The 20,486-nt window shown below is 39.4% G+C and overlaps 1 protein-coding gene across 2 annotated transcripts in view; it reads left to right on the top strand.

Moving 5' to 3' along the window:
- The window catches only part of pias1b (protein inhibitor of activated STAT, 1b), a 91,326-nt gene extending 72,011 nt beyond the window's left edge, over positions 1-19,315 (top strand). For both annotated transcript variants that reach the window (XM_039773500.1, XM_039773498.1), the window contains exons 6-14: positions 264-398; positions 665-770; positions 1,464-1,537; positions 10,719-10,879; positions 11,176-11,306; positions 11,434-11,605; positions 11,687-11,829; positions 11,973-12,010; positions 18,674-19,315. In XM_039773500.1, the coding sequence (XP_039629434.1) occupies positions 264-398; positions 665-770; positions 1,464-1,537; positions 10,719-10,879; positions 11,176-11,306; positions 11,434-11,605; positions 11,687-11,829; positions 11,973-12,010; positions 18,674-18,982 (1,269 nt within the window). In that variant the 3' untranslated portion in view covers positions 18,983-19,315. The remainder of the gene's footprint in view (positions 1-263; positions 399-664; positions 771-1,463; positions 1,538-10,718; positions 10,880-11,175; positions 11,307-11,433; positions 11,606-11,686; positions 11,830-11,972; positions 12,011-18,673) is intronic.
- The last annotated feature ends 1,171 nt before the right edge of the window (positions 19,316-20,486 follow it).

Genomic DNA, 20,486 nt, shown 5'->3' with positions numbered 1-20,486 from the left:
AAAAGAGCTCTATAACAAAGCTGAACACTCTGCCACCAGGTCTTTGCTAAAAACCTCGCAAATCTGGCAAATCACTGAAACAGCATTTCTCTACATACTTTTTCCGGGTAGTGGTGGTCTTCTGATCTCTGAGTTTCCATAAAGTGAAAGAAACTCCCATACTGCTGCTTTGGTAGCTTTTTCAAATTCAGCTTCTTTACCCTGTACTCTGTAAAGCAGTTCATCATTGGTTTATAAAGAGTGTCTAATCTCTCTTTTTTTAGGGTTATCTTCCACCGACCAAAAATGGTGTAGAACCAAAGCGGCCTAGTCGGCCAATAAATATTACCTCTCTGGTGAGATTGTCAACAACTGTACCAAACACCATTGTGGTCTCCTGGACAGCTGAGGTTGGAAGGGTAAGACTTTCAATTAGTCTGCTGTAATGCATGTCCCTAGATTTACTTCTCTCTCTGCCATCCCCCCAGTCTTTATTTGGACTGTTTTCTGTGTCTCCTATACAAGTCTGAATGACAGAGATGGTGTCAGAGTTTCAAAGGTGTTTCATATTGCTGATGTCAGGACTTCAATGGCTGACTATTTGTAGCCCTTGGCCAGTACTGTATTTCCCATTGCTCTGTCTGTTTTATATTTCACATTTAACTATGTCTTGTGTCTTTGACAGAACTATTCAATGGCAGTATATCTGGTTAAGCAACAGTCTTCAGCAGTGCTTCTTCAGAGACTTCGGTCAAAAGGCATTCGAAACCCAGACCATTCCAGAGCACTGAGTATGTAGTTGCTGATATGAAGCAATTTATTGGCTACTACAAAGGACATGAGAAGGATCAGGGAAATGTACACAACACAATGTTTTTTATCTAGTAACTTGCTTAATATTCATTGTACACACACAGCAATCTGTTATTCAGTATTTATTTTTTAACCTGCTTTACACACAGTGGAGTTTAAACAATCTAATATCCACTTATAAATGTCAAATATAGAAAATTGTACATGTTGCTGAGTACATGAAATATTATGCATTATGTTTGTGATTAAAACATGGTTCCTGAGAATATTCTGATTTTGAGGATGTATGTATGAGAGAGAGTATTTCAAGTAAAGATCATGCATATTTCAGGTGCAAGGCTAAGAATTCACTAACACTTTGATGTTCTATTCAAATTTAAAAATGTGAAAAATAAAAACCCCGTCATTGAAATTGATTGGACACAGTATGGAAAGCAATCTTCAGAGCTTCGGCAGCTTTGTCAAATGTTCCTTTGCTACATTGTGTTATGCTTGATTCTGACATTTCATGTTATGAATAAAAGTGCAGTCTTTTTCATGTAGTTAAGAGAAATCCAGATAAACAGTTACCAGTCTTTTTTGGTGCTGTCTTTGTCAATTCTTGACATATTTTAGATGACTAGCATGATTTTGATTAATTACACAGTTTATTTTTTCTTTCTGAATTCTAGTTAAGGAAAAGCTGACAGCTGATCCGGACAGTGAAATTGCTACAACCAGTTTGCGTGTGTCTCTGTTGTGTCCAGTAAGTATTGATGTACATTATGCTGAAAGGTCAAGCTATAAAGTGTACCAAACCTTTCTTTCTTTCTTCATTCGGCTGCTCCCATTAGGGGTTGCCACAGCGGATCATCTTCTTCCATATCTTCTTGTCCTCTACTTCTTGCTCTGTCACACCCATCACCTGCATGTCCTCTCTCATCACATCAGTAAACCTTCTCTTAGGACTTCCTCTTTTCCACTTACCTGGCAGCTCTATCTTTTACATCCATTTCCCAATATACCCAGCATCTCTCCTCTGTCCAGACCAACACAATCTTGCATCTCTGACTTTGTCTCGCAACTGCCCAACCTGAGCCGACCCTCTAATGTACTCATTTCTATTCCTGTCCACCCTCGTCACACCCAACGCAAATCTTAGCATCTTTAATTCTGCCACCTTCAGCTCTTTTTCCAGCTTTCTAGTCAGTGCCACCTTCTCCAACCCATATAACAAATTATCAATGATTCTATTAATGAGGGATCTGTGCCCCTCATTTTTTAACATGCTGTGGTGCGTCCCTGTCTAAAAAAGGCAGAATTAGATCCTGGAATTTTAGCCAATTTTCGTCTGATTTCCCAACTGCCATTTCTGGCTAGAATTTTAGAAAGAATTATTTTTAGTCAATTCGTTGATCACCTTAACTCCAATAATTTGTGATCTACCAATCTGGCTTTAGGCGTTATCATGGTGTTGAGACAGCCCTCCTAAAAGTATTCAATGATATCTCTATTATTACTGACTCAGATGGTGCTGCAGTCCTTGTCCTCCTTGACCTGTCTGCTGCCTTTGAGACTATTGACCATGAGATATTGCTGTTGCGGCTTGAACATCTTGTTGGGCTTAAAGGGATTGCTCTTAACTGGTTCAGGTCATATTTAACTGGTAGATACTTTTCAGTGACTTCAAATTCCTTTTTTTCATCTACTGCTCCTCTTAAATATTGTGTTCCTCACGGATGCATTTTGGGTCCTATTTTATTCTCTATATACCTTCATCCTATTGGAGCTATTTTTAGGAAATATAACATTTCTTTTCACTGCTATGCTGATGATACTCAGGTTTATATTCCTGTCTGCAACTCTGCAATAAATCAACTGCACAACTGTCTTTCTGAACTAGGATCCTGGATGGCTAATAATTTTCTTGATCTCAATCAAAATAAAATGGAAGTGTGTCCATCAGCTAAAGCCCAAATTAGTCTTGGATTTCTCAGCTATTTCTCTGTCTTTTGCAAACCTCAAGTCCGCAATCTTGGTGTTATCTTTGACAGTAACCTCTCTTTTGAGAAACTAGATTAATTCTGTAGTCAAGAGTTGCTTTTTCCAGCTTCGTCTATTAGATAAGATCGAGCCTTTTTTGTCTTCTAGGGATCTTGAGAAAGCTGCTCATGCTTTTATCTTTTCCCGCCTTGATTACTGCAACTTGCTGTATTCTGGGATTAGAAAATCCCTGATACGAGGGGTACAGTTAGTCCAGAATGCTTTTGCTTGGCTTCCTGGTTGGGGCAAGAATGTATGGTTCTGTTTCTCCAGTATTAGCTTCTTTACACTGGCTGCCCGTCAGTTTTCAAATTGATTTTAAAGTCTTGTTGCTAATTTTTAAATCTTTACATGGGCTTGCTCCTGCCTATTTATCCGAATTGTGTGTTTTACACCAGCCATCCAGAGTGCTTTGATCTTCTGGTCACTTGTCTCTTTTTGTCCCTCGTACCAAGTTTTAAACTAAGGGGGACAGATCATTTGCAGCTGCTGCTCCTCACCTGTGGAACTCTTTACATAAAGGAGTTGTCTACAATTGAACTGTTCAAAACAAGATTAAAGACTCGTTTCCATTCACTTGCATTTCGTGACCTTCAGTAATACTGATGGTTTCCTCATTGTGATTATGTAACATTACTTCTATTTATTTTATTTATATTCAATAATTTTATTTCTATTTATGTTATTCATCTTAATTGTATGTTTTTTTCTTCTATTATTGTAAAGCACTTTGGCCACAACATTTCTATGTTGTTTTAAATGTGCTATATAAATAAATTGACGATCTCACTACCGTCCTGTAGATCTTCCCTTTCACTCTTGTTGATACCGGTCTGTCACAAATTACTCCTGACACTCTTCTCCATCCATTCCACCCTACCGGCACTCTTTTTCACCTTTCTTCCACAGTCCCCGTTTCTCTGTACTGCAGATCCCAAGTATTTAAGCTCATCCACCTTTGCCCACTCTACACCCTGCATCCTCACCATTCCACTGACCTTCCTGTCATTCACACACATGTATTCTGTCTTGTTCCTACTGACCTTCATTCCTCTCCTCTCTAGCGCATATCTCCACCTCTCCAGGGTCTCCACAACCTGCTCCCTACTCTCGCTACGGATCACAATGTCATCGGCAAACATCATAGTCCAAAGAGACTCCTGTCTAATCTCACCTGTCAACCTGTCCATCACCACTGCAAATAAGAGGGCTCAGAGCATATCCCTGATGTAATCCCATCTTCAAGTTGATTGCATCCATCACTCCTACCACAGACCTCACCACTGTCACACTTCCGTTGTATATATCCTATACAACTCTTACATACTTCTCTACCACTCCTGACTTCCTCATACAATACCACAATTCCTCTCGAGGCACCCTGTCATGTGCTTTTTCCAGGTTCACAAAGTCATAATGCAGCTCCTTCTGGCCTTCTCTATACTTCTCCATCAACACCCTCAGAACAAACATTGCATCTGCTGTGCTCTTTCATGGCATGAAACCATACTTCTGCTCAATAATTATTACCTCCCTTCTTAACCTAGCTTCCACTACTCTTTCCCATAACATCATGCTCTGACTCATCAATTTTATCCCCCTGTAGTGTAGATCTGCACATTACCCCTAAGGCCGGGTTTTTACTTCACACGACGCAACGCATGCTGCAGCAGACACTTCTGCTACTCAAGTGTTTTACTGTTTATACTTGCACGCGTACTTTATGTAAATCTGGAGGAATCCAGCAGGTGGCAGTGCAAGATATCATCACGATGATAACAGATTCGGCTACACTGTGTTGTCAATTGCCTGAAACATCCATTAAATTCCGATGACACCTTACAGCAATATCTCTGAAAAGGATGTTTAATGATTAAATTCATCAATCCAGAGATGTGTCCATTCCAGCAAGCATTGGGCACGAGGCAGAAACAATCCCTGGATGGGGCCTCAGGTCATCACAAGGTGAATACAAGCACTCACATATACTGGCATCATTTTAGCTGCACCAAATTCCCAAATCTGCATATCTTTTGAAGGAAACCGGAGCACAGTGTGGAAGCCCAGCAAGAAAACACTTAAACTCCAAGTAGGGAATAATAGCAACATGACTCCCTGCGAGACAGCAGTGCTACCGCTCCGCCACCGTGTCAACCTGTTTTATTACGGGAAAATGGTTCAAGGGATTAGAACATAAGTAGGCAAAGAATCAGAGAGAAGAGGTCCAATACTTCTATTTTGTTTACTTAATCAATTATAACATTTAAATACATATGAATGGGTTATAGAAATAAAGAGACAAACTTATACTTACAATAACATACATACATACAGTAACATACATCAAAACACCCAGAGCCATCATCCCAGACCAGTAGACTAAGGGGGCCCGCTTGTCAGTCTTGTCAAAGGATCAACCCTTTTAGCCTTTCATATTTACCGGGCGGTGCGCGCTGTCCCCACGGTTGAGCCTCCAAAGAAACTGAGGGCGAACCTTCCCTTATATACTAATTGAACGTCCTTGCCCAAAGCGGCTTACGTGTAAGCAGTGTATACAGAAGTGATTAGTTTCAGCACACACACCTTTCCACGGGACGCGGTGTTGTTTTGCACTTGGTCCTGATGATGACGACACCTGGTACCAAACGGCACACAAAAATAAGAATTGCGTAGTGAAGCCCCTTGAAGTGAAAAACAAGTCAGCATGACCCTCTGGCCATATTCCCAGTACTTTTCCTTCTTGAAGCTGGTTTTTGCGCTGAGCGACCAACACCCATCTGCTCTCTTGATCCCCCCCTCTCTTTAGAAAAATCCTTCCATTACACAACCCTATGTGTGTAATTATTAACAATACAGTAATCCCTCCTCGATAGATGAAAATCCGCGAAGTAGAAACCGTGTGTTTGTGTAGTTATTTTTATATATTTTAAGCCCTTATAAACTCTCCCACACTGTTAACATTATTAGAGCCCTCTATACATGAAATAACACCCTTTAGTCAAAAGTTTAAACTGTGCTCCATGACAAGACAGAGATGACAGTTCTTTCTCACAATTAAAAGAATGCAAATAGATCATCTTCTCTTCAGGAGCAGAGAATTTCAGAGAGAGAGAGAGAGCGCTAGCAAAGAAAAGCAAACAATCAAAAAATCAATACGTGTGCTTTTAAGTTTTCCGCGGCATTTTTTAGAGGAGCGTCCGTATCTTCTAAGCAAACAGCCTCTGTGCAAACAGCCCTCAGCTCACATCTCCTCCGTCAGGCGCAGAGAACGTCAGAGAGAGAGAGAGATTAAAGCAAACCTTCAAAAAATCAATAAGTGTGCTTTTGGAAGCACCGCGATAAAGCGGCATTTCTTAGAGGTGCGTCCGTATCCACTAGGCAAACAGCTTCTGTGCAAACAGCACCTCTGCTCACAGCCCCTCCGTCAGGCGCAGAGAATGTCAGAGAGGGTGAGATAGAGGCAGAGACAAGCAAACAATCGAGTACCGCACGGGAAGCATATCTTATAGCATTGAGGAGTTTTAGTTAATATGTAATACATGCTCTGATTGGGTAGCTTCTAAGCCATCCGCCAATAGCGTCCCTTGTATGAAATCAACAGGGCAAACAAACTGAGGAAGCGTGTAACATAAATTAAAAGACCCATTGTCCGCAGAAATCCGCGAACCAGCGAAAAATCCATGATATATATTTAGATGTGCTTACATTTAAAAATCCGCGATGGAGTGAAGCCGCGAAAGTCGAAGCGCGATATAGCGAGGGATTACTGTATTCATTATTTAAACAAAATTAACAATTTGTCTGTAAAATGTAACATACATACTTTAATACATTTCATCATGAAAGTGATATAAAGTATAAATGTAAAGATTCTAAATTTGCAGAGAGTTGGAATATCATACATTTAATGTGTTCTGTGTGGTGATCTATTGTTGCTTGCCGCTTTTGTCAGGTCCAAGAAGCTCGTAGTGATTAAAAACTGGAATGACGTTTACTACGGTCTGCTTTAATTATAAAGAAAATACACGTTTTCACCATGTCCTTAATTTTTTTTCTCTGTGGCTCAAATACAGCGCTGTACACTCACCTAAAGGATTATTAGGAACACCATACTAATACGGTGTTTGACCCCCTTTCGCCTTCAGAACTGCCTTAATTCTACGTGGCATTGATTCAACAAGGTGCTGAAAGCATTCTTTTGAAATGTTGGCCCATATTGATAGGATAGCATCTTGCAGTTGATGGAGATTTGTGGGATGCACATCCAGGGCACGAAGCTCCGTTCCACCACATCCCAAAGATGCTCTATTGGGTTGAGATCTGGTGACTGTGGGGGCCATTTTAGTACAGTGAACTCCTTGTCATGTTCAAGAAACCAGTTTGAAATGATTCAAGCTTTGTGACATGGTGCATTATCCTGCTGGAAGTAGCCATCAGAGGATGGGTACATGGTGGTCATGAAGGGATGGACATGGTCAGAAACAATGCTCAGGTAGCCTGTGGCATTTAAATGATGCCCAATTGGCACTAAGGGGCCTAAAGTGTGCCAAGAAAACATCCCTCACACCATTACACAACCACCACCAGCCTGCACAGTTGTAACAAGGCATGATGGATCCATGTTCTCATTCTGTTTACGCCAAATTCTGACTCTACCATTTGAATGTCTCAACAGAAATCGAGACTCATCAGACCAGGCAACATTTTTCCAGTCTTCAACTGTCCAATTTTGGTGAGCTCGTGCAAATTGTAGCCTCTTTTTCCTATTTGTAGTGGAGATGAGTGGTACCCGTGGGGTGGTCTGCTGTTGTAGCCCATCCGCCTCAAGGTTGTGCGTGTTGTGGCTTCACAAATGCTTTGCTGCATACCTTGGTTGTAACGAGTGGTCATTTCAGTCAAAGTTGCTCTTCTATCAGCTTGAATCAGTCGACCCATTCTCCTCTGACCTCTAGCATCAACAAGGCATTTTTGCCCACGGGACTGCCGCATACTGGATGTTTTTCCCTTTTCACACCATTCTTTGTAAACCCTAGAAATGGTGGTGCGTGAAAATCCCAGTAACTGAGCAGATTGTGAAATACTCAGACCGGCCCGTCTGGCACCAACAACCATGCCACGCTCAAAATTGCTTAAATCACCTTTCTTTCCCATTCTGACATTCAGTTTGGAGTTCAGGAGATTGTCTTGACCAGGACCACACCCCTAAATGCATTGAAGCAACTGCCATGTGATTGGTTGATTAGATAATTGCATTAATGAGAAATTGAACAGGTCTTCCTAATAATCCTTTAGGTGAGTGTATATTATGCTGCTGTTGTGAAGTTCCAAAAAAAAAAAAAAGACGGCACAAGAGATGGTATGTGAGACTTTTAAAATGTATTGTATCATTACGATCGGGAATATGCGACGCTTGAATATAAAAGCACCACTAATGCATTTGTATGTCAGCATTTTGCTTCACTACAACGAACCATTCATCAAACATCGAAGCGCGCACATCAGTCCCGTAGTATCCGCATTGAGGCTTTCTGTCACATGTAGATAATAATTAGAGACTGTGCGCCCCCCGACTTTTTGCTGGTACTGCAACTTGCGCACATGTCATGTTATTTTCTGAGGACTTGCTCAGAGGACACGTCAAATGAACGCTGGGAATGTGTGGCAGCTATGATGCAGGCGCGTATGCATTCTGAGCGTGAAGTATAAACAAGCCTTATTCTTAAAAACTCGGTACCAGTACACTTCTTCTCCACTCCTCAGGCATCCTCTCACTTTCCAAGATTCCATTTAACAATCTGTTTAAAAACTCCACTGCCATTTCTCTTAAACATGTCCATGCTTTCGCAGGTATGTCATCTGGACCAACTGCCTTTCCATTCTTCATCCTCTTCATAGCTGTCCTTTCTCCTTGCTAATCCGTTGCACTTCTTGATTCACTATCTCCACATCATCTGACCTTCTCTCTCTCTCTCTCTCCATTCATCAGCCTCTCAAAGTACTCTTGCCATTTTCTCAATGCATTCTCCTCACTTGAGTAGGTTTCCATCTTTATCCTTTATCAACCTAACCTGCTGCACATCTTTTCCAGCTCGGTCCCTCTGTCTAGCCAATTGGTACAGGTCCTTTTCTCCCTCCTTAGTGTCCAACCTGTCATACAACTCATCATACACCCTTTCTTTAGCCTTCGCAATCTCCTTGTACTCTTGTATGCTTTCTGCATCTCTCTAACTATCCCATGTCTTCACCATCCTCTTCCTCTGTATACTCTCCTGTACTTCCCCATTTAACCACCAGGTTTCCTTTTCCTCCTTCCTCTGTCCAAATGTCATTCTAAGCACCATTCTTGCCTTCAACATTACTACTTCTGCTGTAGTTGCCAAGCTGTCTGGTAAATCTTCATTGCCACCCAGTGCCTGTCTTACCTCCTCCCTAAACTCAACCTTGCAGTCTTCCTTTTTCAACTTCCACCATCTGATCCTTGCTTCTTGATCTCCACCATCATCCTACAGACCACCATCCTGTGCTAACTAAAGACACTTTCCCCACTTTCCCCAGTACCACTTTGTAGTCTTTAATCTCCCTCAGATAGACACTTGTACACAGGTAAATTATATCCTATGCAGATCTTTCTCCACTCTTGTACGTCACCCTATGTTCCTCCCTCTTCTTAAAATATGTATTCACTACAGCCATGCCCATCCTTTTTGCAAAATTCACTATCTATCGCCTACCCTACTTATGGAACATATGCACTATCATCATTCATCATCACCCCTCCAATTTCCAGCTTCACAATCATTACTCTTTCACTTTCAAAACACTGACATACTGTTCCTTCAGAATATCCCCTACCCCATTTCTCCTCCCATCCACACCATAGATAGAACAATTTAAATCCACCTGGTCTTACTCCCCTTCCATTTAGTCTCTTGCACGCACAATATATCAACCTTCTTTCTCTCCATCATATGTTCCTATCCTCCGTTCCACTCTCTACCTTCCTCCTCTCCACTATCCTCTGGACACATCTCCCTCCTCTTCTCCTTTTTCGGCCAACACTAACCCAATTCCTGCCAGCACTCTGTTGGCTAACAGTACTGGTGGTGATCGTTTGTTGACCCGGGACTCGACCAATCCGGTATGGAAATTTGTATTGTTCCCCACATATTGATCTGGCAAAATTTTACACCAGATGCCCTTCCTGACGTAACCCTCCCCAATTATCTGGGCTTAGGGCCAGCACTTAGAAACACATTGGTTTGTGTATCCCCTGTGGCTGGGTTAAAGTGTACCTAAGCCAAAGTGTTTAATAGTACTATAGCATTTAAAACATTTCTGTTTGAAGGAAGTTTACACTTCAAACACTGTGAATTGCAACCCACTTGTTTTTCTGCTGTATTTTTTAATTACTTACCATCCTTATCCATCCACCTGCAAAATGTGTTTCTGCTATTCATACACTGTAGTTTACCTAATTTTTTTGCCTTCTCTTTGGACTTCTCTTCCCAGGATTTTCTCCAAACTTTGGTAGTTTTTTCTCGTTTTGTTAGAGAGTCGAGGCTTAAGAGGCTGTCAATTACATAGAGCTGTTAAAGTCCATTGAGGCATTCTTTGTGTGATTTGGGGTTATACAAAATGTTGTTGTCTTTCCTCCTAAAATAACTCATTTTGTTTTCTTCTGTTGCCAGTAGTCACCTGCCTTCTTTTGTATACAGTTTTTCTGTAAAAAGTTAGACGACTTGGTTTGATCACCTCTGGGATGCTTTAATTAGGTGTTTTTTGTTATGTTTGTGCAATTATGTTTGCTTTCCCTCAACTTACTATTAGGAAAGTGAATTTTGTTCTATGCTGCCCTTTTATTATGAACTGATCTATACCTATTTTTCTAAATTCTTTTTTTACAGCTGGGAAAAATGAGGTTGACCATCCCGTGTCGCTCTTTGACCTGTTCACACTTGCAGTGCTTTGATGCCACACTATATATTCAAATGAATGAGAAGAAGCCCACATGGGTGTGTCCCGTGTGTGACAAGAAAGCTCCATATGAGCATCTCATCATTGATGGGTGAGTATGGGTCAGAGAATTTTAAATATAAAGCTGTTTTAGTTGATAATGCATACCATGTATGTCTAGTTCAAGAGCAGTTTCTGAAAAGCTACTTCTGCCCCACTCTTAAGTCACTCTCTCATTTAGATGGCTGTTTTTTTTGTTTCTGTGCAATTAATGATTAAAAAAAGGCCAAACAAGATTGGTTTGCTTTTGTTGAGAGATGATGTGGCTCCTTTCATTATGCTGTTTAAATCATGTTGTGTTTTAAATGTTTTGAATACTGAGATTATTTCTCTCATTTTACCTTGAAGGTTGTTTATGGAAATCTTGAACAGCTGCACAGACTGTGATGAAATCCAGTTTAAGGAGGATGGGACGTGGGCTCCCATGAGATGGAAAAAAGAAGTGCAAGAGGTGACGACTGCTTACAATGGATTAGAAGGTAAAGAGTGGGAGCCTGCATTCTTTGCCATTTTCATATTGTAATTTTTTTTATAGTGGCTATATGCTATACTATTCTATCATTTGTCGTTTTGTCACCTACATAATCTTTCTTTAATGTCCTCCAGCTGCTTGTCGAAGCAGTTTGACGGAACACCGGCAGATGACGACGCAGAACAACAAAAAAGTAGAAGTGATCGATCTGACACTGGATAGCTCCACAGATGATGAAGAAGAAGAACCTCCAGCAAAGAGAAGCTGTGCATCCCTGTCACCTGCATCACCACCCATGAGCAAAGGGTAGGAGAGTGTCTTGTACAGTAGTAGTTGCTTTACAAAAGTGCATGACCATTAAATAATTTTTTTCCCCCTTCCCTCAAGTGTGTTGAATTTGCATCATCAAGCATCGCCAGTGACCAGAACACCCAGCATGCCCACAGTGGACACAAACTACATCCCTCCTCCACCTCCACTGATTCAGGACTACAGACATTCTTACCATACGTTACCGTATGAACTTCAAGGTGAATATTCACCCTTTACTCAAGCTCAAGTTTTTTATATATTCCACAATGCTGCAGTTCTTAGAGATATGGCTACATCAATTTAAAAAAGTGAACTCTGTATTGTTAGGTCTAAACTTTATTTTTTCTCTCTCTCTCAACAGGACTTGACTTCTTTTCCTTTCTACAGAATGACAATCAGGTCGGTATAGATATGCCATTGTACTGTTCTACCATGAAACAAGCAGCCCCTTGTGGTTTGAACCGCTCACATAATTGGCCATTTCCTGCAAGCTATCAGCATGGGAAAGCATGAAAATATATTAAATCTAGGGGTTAGTAAATTGCGGAACCACTTAAAGGTGCCTGAAAACCAAAGTATGATTTCCTGCCATTTTACAGAAGTGTGTATTTTGCAAGGTTTCCGTATTAGAAAAATACCTGAAACTATTAGCACCTATGTGGTAATAAATTTCAAACTATATTTCAAAATATTTAAATAGGCTAATTCAGTCCTTCTGTCCAGGATATGTGATGTGGAACTTGAAGAGTAATGCAGTGAGTTTGCAAAAAATAGACATGCATAGTAATTATTGTAAGGCACATTCATAATAAAGCAGATATATCAGAGAATTATAAATGAGCAAATATCAAAGGATATGAACAAGCAGTATACACATTTAGAAACTCTCAGTTCATTTATGTGTAAGCCTTGCCTTCTTTATTACAGACTGGCCAGTAAAGATAATGGGACAGAACATGAGCTGGCAAGAACACAAATAATGGGGCATAGCATGTAACATTAAAGTGAATCATCTCAAGCTGAGGTTGATAGTATCAGATTCTGAATGTAATTGAGAAGAGGTAGAAGGAGATTTGAATTTTATGGTCAGTGAAATTTCATTAACAATTGGTTGGTGATTTAGATTGCAGTGTGTGTAGGGCTGGACAGTACATTTAAATCTTGAACTGATATTTTTGAAAAATCAATTATTGTACGCTAATTTTCAAAAATGTATGCTCAAAATAAAATCTGCAAATTCTCTGCTCAGCTTACTAAACCCATCTTGCTTACAGGTGGTGATAAGCAAGAAGGTAAAAAAATGAGGAAATAGTCAGAGGAGGAAGAATTTAGAACAGGCTATAAATTTAGTCCCAAAATTCCAGTAGTGTTTTACTCTGCTCCTTGGAAATGCTTTGGTTTTGCTCAGGAAGACACAGTTCAAGGAGGCACAGTCTGCAAACTAAGCTAAAAAGAGGTTATAACAAATCTCTTCCAGCATCTAAAAGTAAAACACATTACTGCATACAAGGAAACCATCCAGGCAAATGTGGCGGCGACAGTGACTTTCTCCTTCCTCAGCAAAACATTCACTGTTCTTTTGTATATCATATGAGTGAACAGACAGCAGGTGGAATTAGAACAGCTTCAGTGACTTACCATATTGCAAAAAAAAAATTCAATCTAATGTATAAAGAATGAAGGATTCAAGAAGCAGGGCGGCACGGTGGCGCAGTGGTAGCGCTGCTGCCTCGCAGTTAGGAGACCCGGGTTCGCTTCCCGGGTCCTCCCTGCGTGGAGTTTGCATGTTCTCCCTGTGTCTGCGTGGGTTTCCTCCGGGCGCTCCGGTTTCCTCCCACAATCCAAAGACATGCAGGTTAGGTGGATTGGCGATTCTAAATTGGCCCTAGTGTGTGCTTGGTGTGTGGGTGTGTTTGTGTGTGTCCTACGGTGGGTTGGCACCCTGCCCAGGATTAGTTCCTGCCTTGTGCCCTGTGTTGGCTGGGATTGGCTCCGGCAGACCCCCGTGACCCTGTATTCGGATTCAGCGGGTTGGAAAATGGATGGATGGATGGATTCAAGAAGCTATTAAATTGAACTGTATTGAAAATCTGAGTTGCCTGGCCATCTGGCAGACGAGAGAGAGTTGTGTTTACTGAGATAACAGTGATTGGCAAACAGACCTGTTAGCAAAGCAGTTGGACACAATACATATGATGCAAACTGATTAAAAAAACAAAATTGGTTAGAAAAAACATGTCTTGTGGTGATCTTTTTTCTTTTAACAAGCTGCTCATTATAAAAAAAATTCCAGATAGCATTAAGCTTATTTCATAATATTTTGTAGCCTCACAATATAGAGACCAGCAATTGCATCACCAGTGTTCCCTATGTTCACTTTGCATGTTCTTCTCGTGTCTGCAAGGGTTTCCTCAAACATTCCAAAGACTTTCTGGTTACATGAATTAGGCTTGCATAGGCTCTAGCTGCTGGATGGATTGATTATTCTGAGAAAATATACCCGGTTTTGTATGTGGTACTGTATATGAATGTTTGTACGGTGCAGGTCTTCAATCTTGGAATGTGTTTTTAAAAGCATGTCAAGATTTATCATACTGTACTTTAACTCAGTTTAACTCCATATAGCCAATCCATATTACAAAGTGCAATAAGATATAACCAAACATGTTATATCAGAGCTTCTAACTATTTAGAGTCCTACTAAAGATATTCCACTGTAACCTCACCAGAATCATGTGTGTTAGTTTTACTGTTATGAAATTTTGCGTGTGTGAGTTGGCCTTTTTATGGGCACTGTACAGGGGACTGCACCATGGTGAAGATTTAAGTCCCAAAGCCAACATTAATGCAGTTGACAGAAGTAAACAGGGAATGCATGTTAGATACCGAAGATGTAAGATGGATGAGGGAATTTTCTTATGTTTCGATGTGTTCTTTTATCCAGAATTTCAAAAATTGTTTAACACATGTTGTAAAATGTTTATTCTCTGATTACACTGAAAATTAAAGTTGCAGTGGGGTAAATTTAAAATAATACCAGCCAGTAAATAGCTGGAAACATTAAAAAATGTTTTGAACCAAGTGCAGTACTTTCTGTCACATTGTGTGTGTGTGTAAATTACAAACTGTTTCATAGAAATCCATCAGATGGCACCTTTCATTTCAGTTAGCAGAAAAGTAACCCTTTTCACACAGGCAAAAAACACAGTGTGAAGCAGAGGTAGGCAGTGTTGGTCCAGGAGGGCCACAGTTGCTGCAGGTTTTTGTTCCAACCCGGTTTCTTAATGAGAAGTCAATTATTGCTAATGATTTATCTTGGTTGTCTCACTTGTTAAGGTTCCCCATCCTTAACTGCTTATTTCAGTCCTAAACAGCTGCATTCAATGTTTTTAATGGCTATTGTTTAGCAAAATGATGAAAATGACAAAGGAGCCCGTAGTTCTCCATCTAACCTTTTTTCATTTACACCTGTGTGGATTCATCATGCTCTATGTGGTTTAATAAAACACCAAGAGAAAAATGTGACAGACTGAAAATTATTTTTTTTAGGCCTCAAATTATTTGGATGATTTCCTTGGTAAAGAAAAAAGCCATAAAATTAAGTAATTTATGGGACTGACAAAGATTAATTTCTAATTAAGCGACTGGGTTGGAACAAAAACCTGTGGCCCTCCAGGACCGGCATTTCCTACCCCTGGTGTAAAGCATTACAAGTAACACAGATTCAGATTGTGACCTTCACTGTCTATACTTTAAATATTTAAGCCAAAAAATCATTTTGAAAGAAGTAACTAATCCGATTTTGTGTTAATTTTTTTTTTATAAACTGTTCACTATTGAGTCCAAAAGAGTTGGTTATTGCTGTGGAGAAAATAAAATGTTTTTATCTTTAAAATGACTGAGATATTTTAACATTTATTTTAGTATATTTTTTCCACATTTACACTACAGAAGGTGTATTTGTTTATTCCAGTGTAATGAAAAGGAAGTATAATTTGCTCTTTGATTTTGATACTTTGTGAGCAGTGGCTTATAGGTTGGTTTCATAATACACATCATATAATCTATTTGAATGCAAGCAATGCTTTCCTCTAAGGATAATTTTCAGTCTGTCACATTTTCTATTAAGTGTTTTATTAAATCAAACCGTGGATGATGAACACACACAGATATAAATGGAAACAAGCTAGATGGAGAACTATTGGCTACTTTCTCATTTACATTTTATTGTTAATAAGGAACCATTAAAACAGTGAATGCAGCTGTTTTAAGATTGAAATAAGAAATTAAGGGTGGGAAACCTTAACAAGCGAGACCAAAACGAAGTGTCAAAATGTCACTTACGTAATAAGTGCTTCATCAGCAATAATTGACTTTTCATTAAAAACTGTGGTTTGAACAAAACCCTGCAGCCGCTTTGGCTCACCAGGACCTACATCGCCCACCCCTGCTCTACACTCATAATACCATTTTATTTGTTGTTTTAATTAAGGCGACTTTGTATTAAACTTTAGTGGGTGAGTGTGTTTCAGTAAATGAATATAATCCATATTGAAACAAAGAACAATTTCTACACTACTTGACTGTAAATCATATACTGTAAAATCTAGCTTCCTCCCAACACCGTATACAGTAGATCTAGAATGTAAAGAACATCTTTTTTGAAAGGTGAAAGGTTTTGGTAAGATTAATTAGCACTTTTTTCCCCACAAGTAGCCCATTCAGTTGAGTCTGGATGAATGTGTTTCTTCATGCCTTTTGTTTATCTTTATAATTTTTGCATTGTTCGTTGTGGATATATTGAAGCAGTGTGAACACACATGCTTATGTGGATTGTGCTAATAGAACAGATAGAACTGCAGCTTTGTTGCTGTAAGTATAAAGGAGCCACTGTAGAGTTTCTTTACACACTTCTGCTGAATATTTTTTTGGTTGAAGGCACTCAGTGTTAGGGTGTGAGGATGTGCAGGATTATTCCTAATGGCATTCAATTTTGATTTCATTCTCTCCTTTGCAATTATTTCCATTATCCCATAACAGAGAGTGCTCTTTTAATTAGCTTCCTGATTCTGTGGGCCTTTCTTGAAGCGATATTACTGGCCCAGCATGCCACAGCATAGAAAATCACATTGGCAATAACAGAATTGTAGAATATGTGAAGGATGCTATTACCCACATTAAAGGAACACAGTCTCCAAAGAAAAAAATCTGCTCTGACCTTTATGTAATTCCTCTGTGTTACAAGGCCACTCCAGCCTGTCGTTGATGTGGATTCTCAAGTACTTGAAGCAGTGCACGACCTCCACATCCTCTCCTTTAATTGTGCTTTCCCACTGCAAGAACTTTAATTTTCAAAAACCTTTGCAGTGCAGGCCTTGGGCCACTTCCGTTCCTTAGCCACTTTAGTGTGTTGCATTCCCACTACACAACAGTATCTGTATCCTTTATGCAAGCTATGTGATGTGTAAAGAAGAGTGTTGTGGTGCAAAGTAAGTTGTGTTTACAGAGGACCAACCCCCTACAGCACCTTATTTCTTCGACAGGCTCTGGACCTCATTGAGGAACTTATTACTTTTATTCAGTGTATGGAGTGATGTTCCAGGGAGGCAACTGTGAAGAGTCATGTGGTGCAAAGTATAACACAATTGGGAGTTCACTTGCTTTGAAACAATTGCGACTTCATGGAATAGATTATCGCTTCAATGTAGTGCACACTAGGCAGCTTAACCAGAGCAAAGTGTGGCTCTCCGTCATCACTGATCACTCTCCAAATTACAAACTACTAACAGATTTGTTAGATGGCACCAGTGCTTTTGCTCTATCATTCAGCACAATTCATCACATGAAAACCACCCATTATAGTTCCTGGTTGAATGACAAGTACATTCCACGTAGTAGGAACTAGAAAAAAGTGCCAGGAACTATAAATGGCCTGAATTCCTGTGGTGGGAATCCTACAAAAGGTCCTAACTTTCTTAAAAAAATAAATTCCTGCAGTGGTAAAGCAACTATTGTTTACAAACACCAAGGTCTGAGATTCAATACCCTGCTCTGTAAAGTGCAGGCCTCATACATTGACAGAAATGTAGCAGGTCAATTTTAATACAGTTGATGAGTTTTGTTACGCAGCATCATGTTTTAGTTGCATCCAATTTACTTAAATTTTAAGGACAGATTTTTTTCCATGCTTACTCATGACTCACAAGCAAAATTCAACAAACTTGCATAAAAGTATTAAACAAGATTTTATTAGTTTAGAATAATCATAAAAACATGTAGCTGCAAGCATGTGTGAGCAGCTCAAAAAATTAAAATATTTTGCACTTTTATATAAAACTGACAAATACCAATATCAAATAGAAATTTACAAGAACACTATATTGTTATAAGAGTTTTGTTTCTTGACAGGATCTACAATTTTATGTTTCAATAGGAAAATAATTATGTGCATCTGTTAACCATGTGAAGAATGATTTAACCAGCATCCTCTTTGCAACGATCCTTAGTCTCTGCGCATCTCAAGCTTAACAAATTGGTGCTCTTAGCCAGTTGTTGTTCACAGTTAACAGATCTTGCGATCCTTCCCATAATTTTGTAAATCAGATTATGCTTGAGTAATGCAAGATATAATCAATCTTTTTACCACATAAATTTGGTACAAGACATGCTGTTTTTGTTCTTGGTAGTTTCCTAAAATTAAATAACACCATTTTCAAAATAGTACATGCAAGTTTAACCATTTAGTTAACAAATTACAAACATTTTAAGGCAAATAAATGTATATACCATTTAGAATTTCAGTTCACAGGTACTGTATCTTTTTGTGATTTCCAAAAGGGTGTGGCTGTAAGATTATTTTTAGGTGGGTTTATTTTAATAATTATGTAGTGTTAGAAATATTTTGTTTTGTTAAATAAGATCAAGTGTATTCTATGATGTGCTATTAATCATAATTTATGTAGAACAGAATTTCATTTTAAGCAGCAGGTGAAATGGTTTAGATATTGCACAGGACACCATAAAATTGACAGTTTCCTTTGTTTTGTTTTTTTTAAATGACAGCACTACAGCACCACATTGTTAGCTGCTGCAGCAGCAGCAGCCTCAGCTTCTGAAGACCATGACCTTCTTCACCCATCTCTCAACCGGTTCCTGCCCTACAGCTCCTCTCAGATGTTCCTGGATCAGCCAAGCACCCCTGTCAGCAGCACATTGGCAGCTCCAAATGGAAGCAGTAGCAGCAGTAGCAACAGCAGTCTGGTATCGTCAAGCAGCCTACGGGAAGGCCACAGCCTACCTGTACCAAGCCGAAGCAGCACAGACGCCAGTGCCCTCTATGGTTCCATACCAGATGTCATTTCGTTGGACTGACTATTGGAATAGAACCAACTCAGCTTTGTGCTCCACTTACTTTATTAGGTTTTAGAAAAGTAGAAGTCTTTTTTAAAGGAACGACGCCGTGTACAGAGAACAAAAATATATTTTCTGTTTTACTTTTGTACATAAACTTAGGACTTGCCTGTCCAGTGAGGTAACTTCAGTTGATTTTTGTGGATGCTGAAGATTTTACACAGTTCTCATTTCTCCCTTTATTATATTCAAACTTTTTGTAATTGTTTTGTCCCATATCAAGGCATTATTTCTCTCCCAGTTACAGTTTTTCCTATTCTCAGTCATCATAGGATTTTTTTTTTTTTTTTTTTTTTTTTTGGAATTTCCCCAACAGTGGTTCACCAAAATAGTATTTTCATTTTGTGCTGAATAATTTTATTATTATTTTAATTTATGTAAAATATGTAGACTGTTTCACTACATTCCCTCCTGTTTTTGCAGGATGTAGCTATTGGGAATGTTTTGGTACACAAATCAAGAAGATTATCTATCTATATCTATCTATCTCTCTCTCTCTCTCTATATATATATATATATATATATATATATATATATATATATATATATATATATATATATATATATATATAATATGTAATTTCTGGTTCAGCTGTTCATCCGGGCCGAGTCATGGCTCGAAATACAAATTACTTACTTATTCATTTGACATTTGCTAAGTTAATTTTGAAGCAAAAAGAACTGGAAGGTTCTGTGAAACTTGTATACATTTTACCAAATGTAGCATTACTTCATACTGCAGCATTTTCTTCCATTGTTAGCTTGACCCAGGGATGCCATGTCCAGCAGCAAATGAGGGACAGCCACATGTGGAATGGGTAATGGTCATGTGGCAACATAACAAATTCCCACGGCTGTCCAGGAGAAAAGCAACTTGCCAGTTGGAAACACAGAGTCAAGATGACTTCAGTCAGCACTATATCCAAATGTTTAAAGGCACCAGCTGTTTTGTGGCCCCATGCTGGCAGAACTGTTGATGAAACCTAAGACTGGAAGAAGTCGCTGTTCACCATGGTTATCTGGATTGTTTTATGTGCCGTGTAAATAGCAGTCTGATTTGACTGAACAATATGAAGGAATCTTCCCACATCCTTGGTCCAGCAACACACTTCATATTTTGGGGTTTGTGGATGTGTATTTATTTATTTATTTATTTTTATGGTCCTTCTCTCCATTCACCTTATTTTGTAATTGGCCAGACTTGAAGCGGTTTAAGCTGCTTTTATGGATTGACAGTTCCTATCCATTTGAACCACACTCATGGAGTGTGTACCTATATGAGAGTCCAGCAGGGTTAGTATATCTGGAAATGCTGTTTTTTTGTCCCCCCCCAAATCTTTACAAGTTTCTTGAAGCACTTGCAGAGCTGTGACTCGGCCTGATAATATGGACAGAAGTGTAGCTTCTACCAACCCACCCACCTACCCACTGGAGAAGCCTGGGCTTCTTGTCAGCTGGGCTGCCT

This window comes from Polypterus senegalus, chromosome 12, assembly GCF_016835505.1.
Source record: "Polypterus senegalus isolate Bchr_013 chromosome 12, ASM1683550v1, whole genome shotgun sequence".
NCBI lineage: Eukaryota > Metazoa > Chordata > Cladistia > Polypteriformes > Polypteridae > Polypterus > Polypterus senegalus.
The sequence above is the reverse complement of the archived record's forward strand: the minus strand, read 5'-3'. Positions and strand labels throughout refer to the sequence as shown.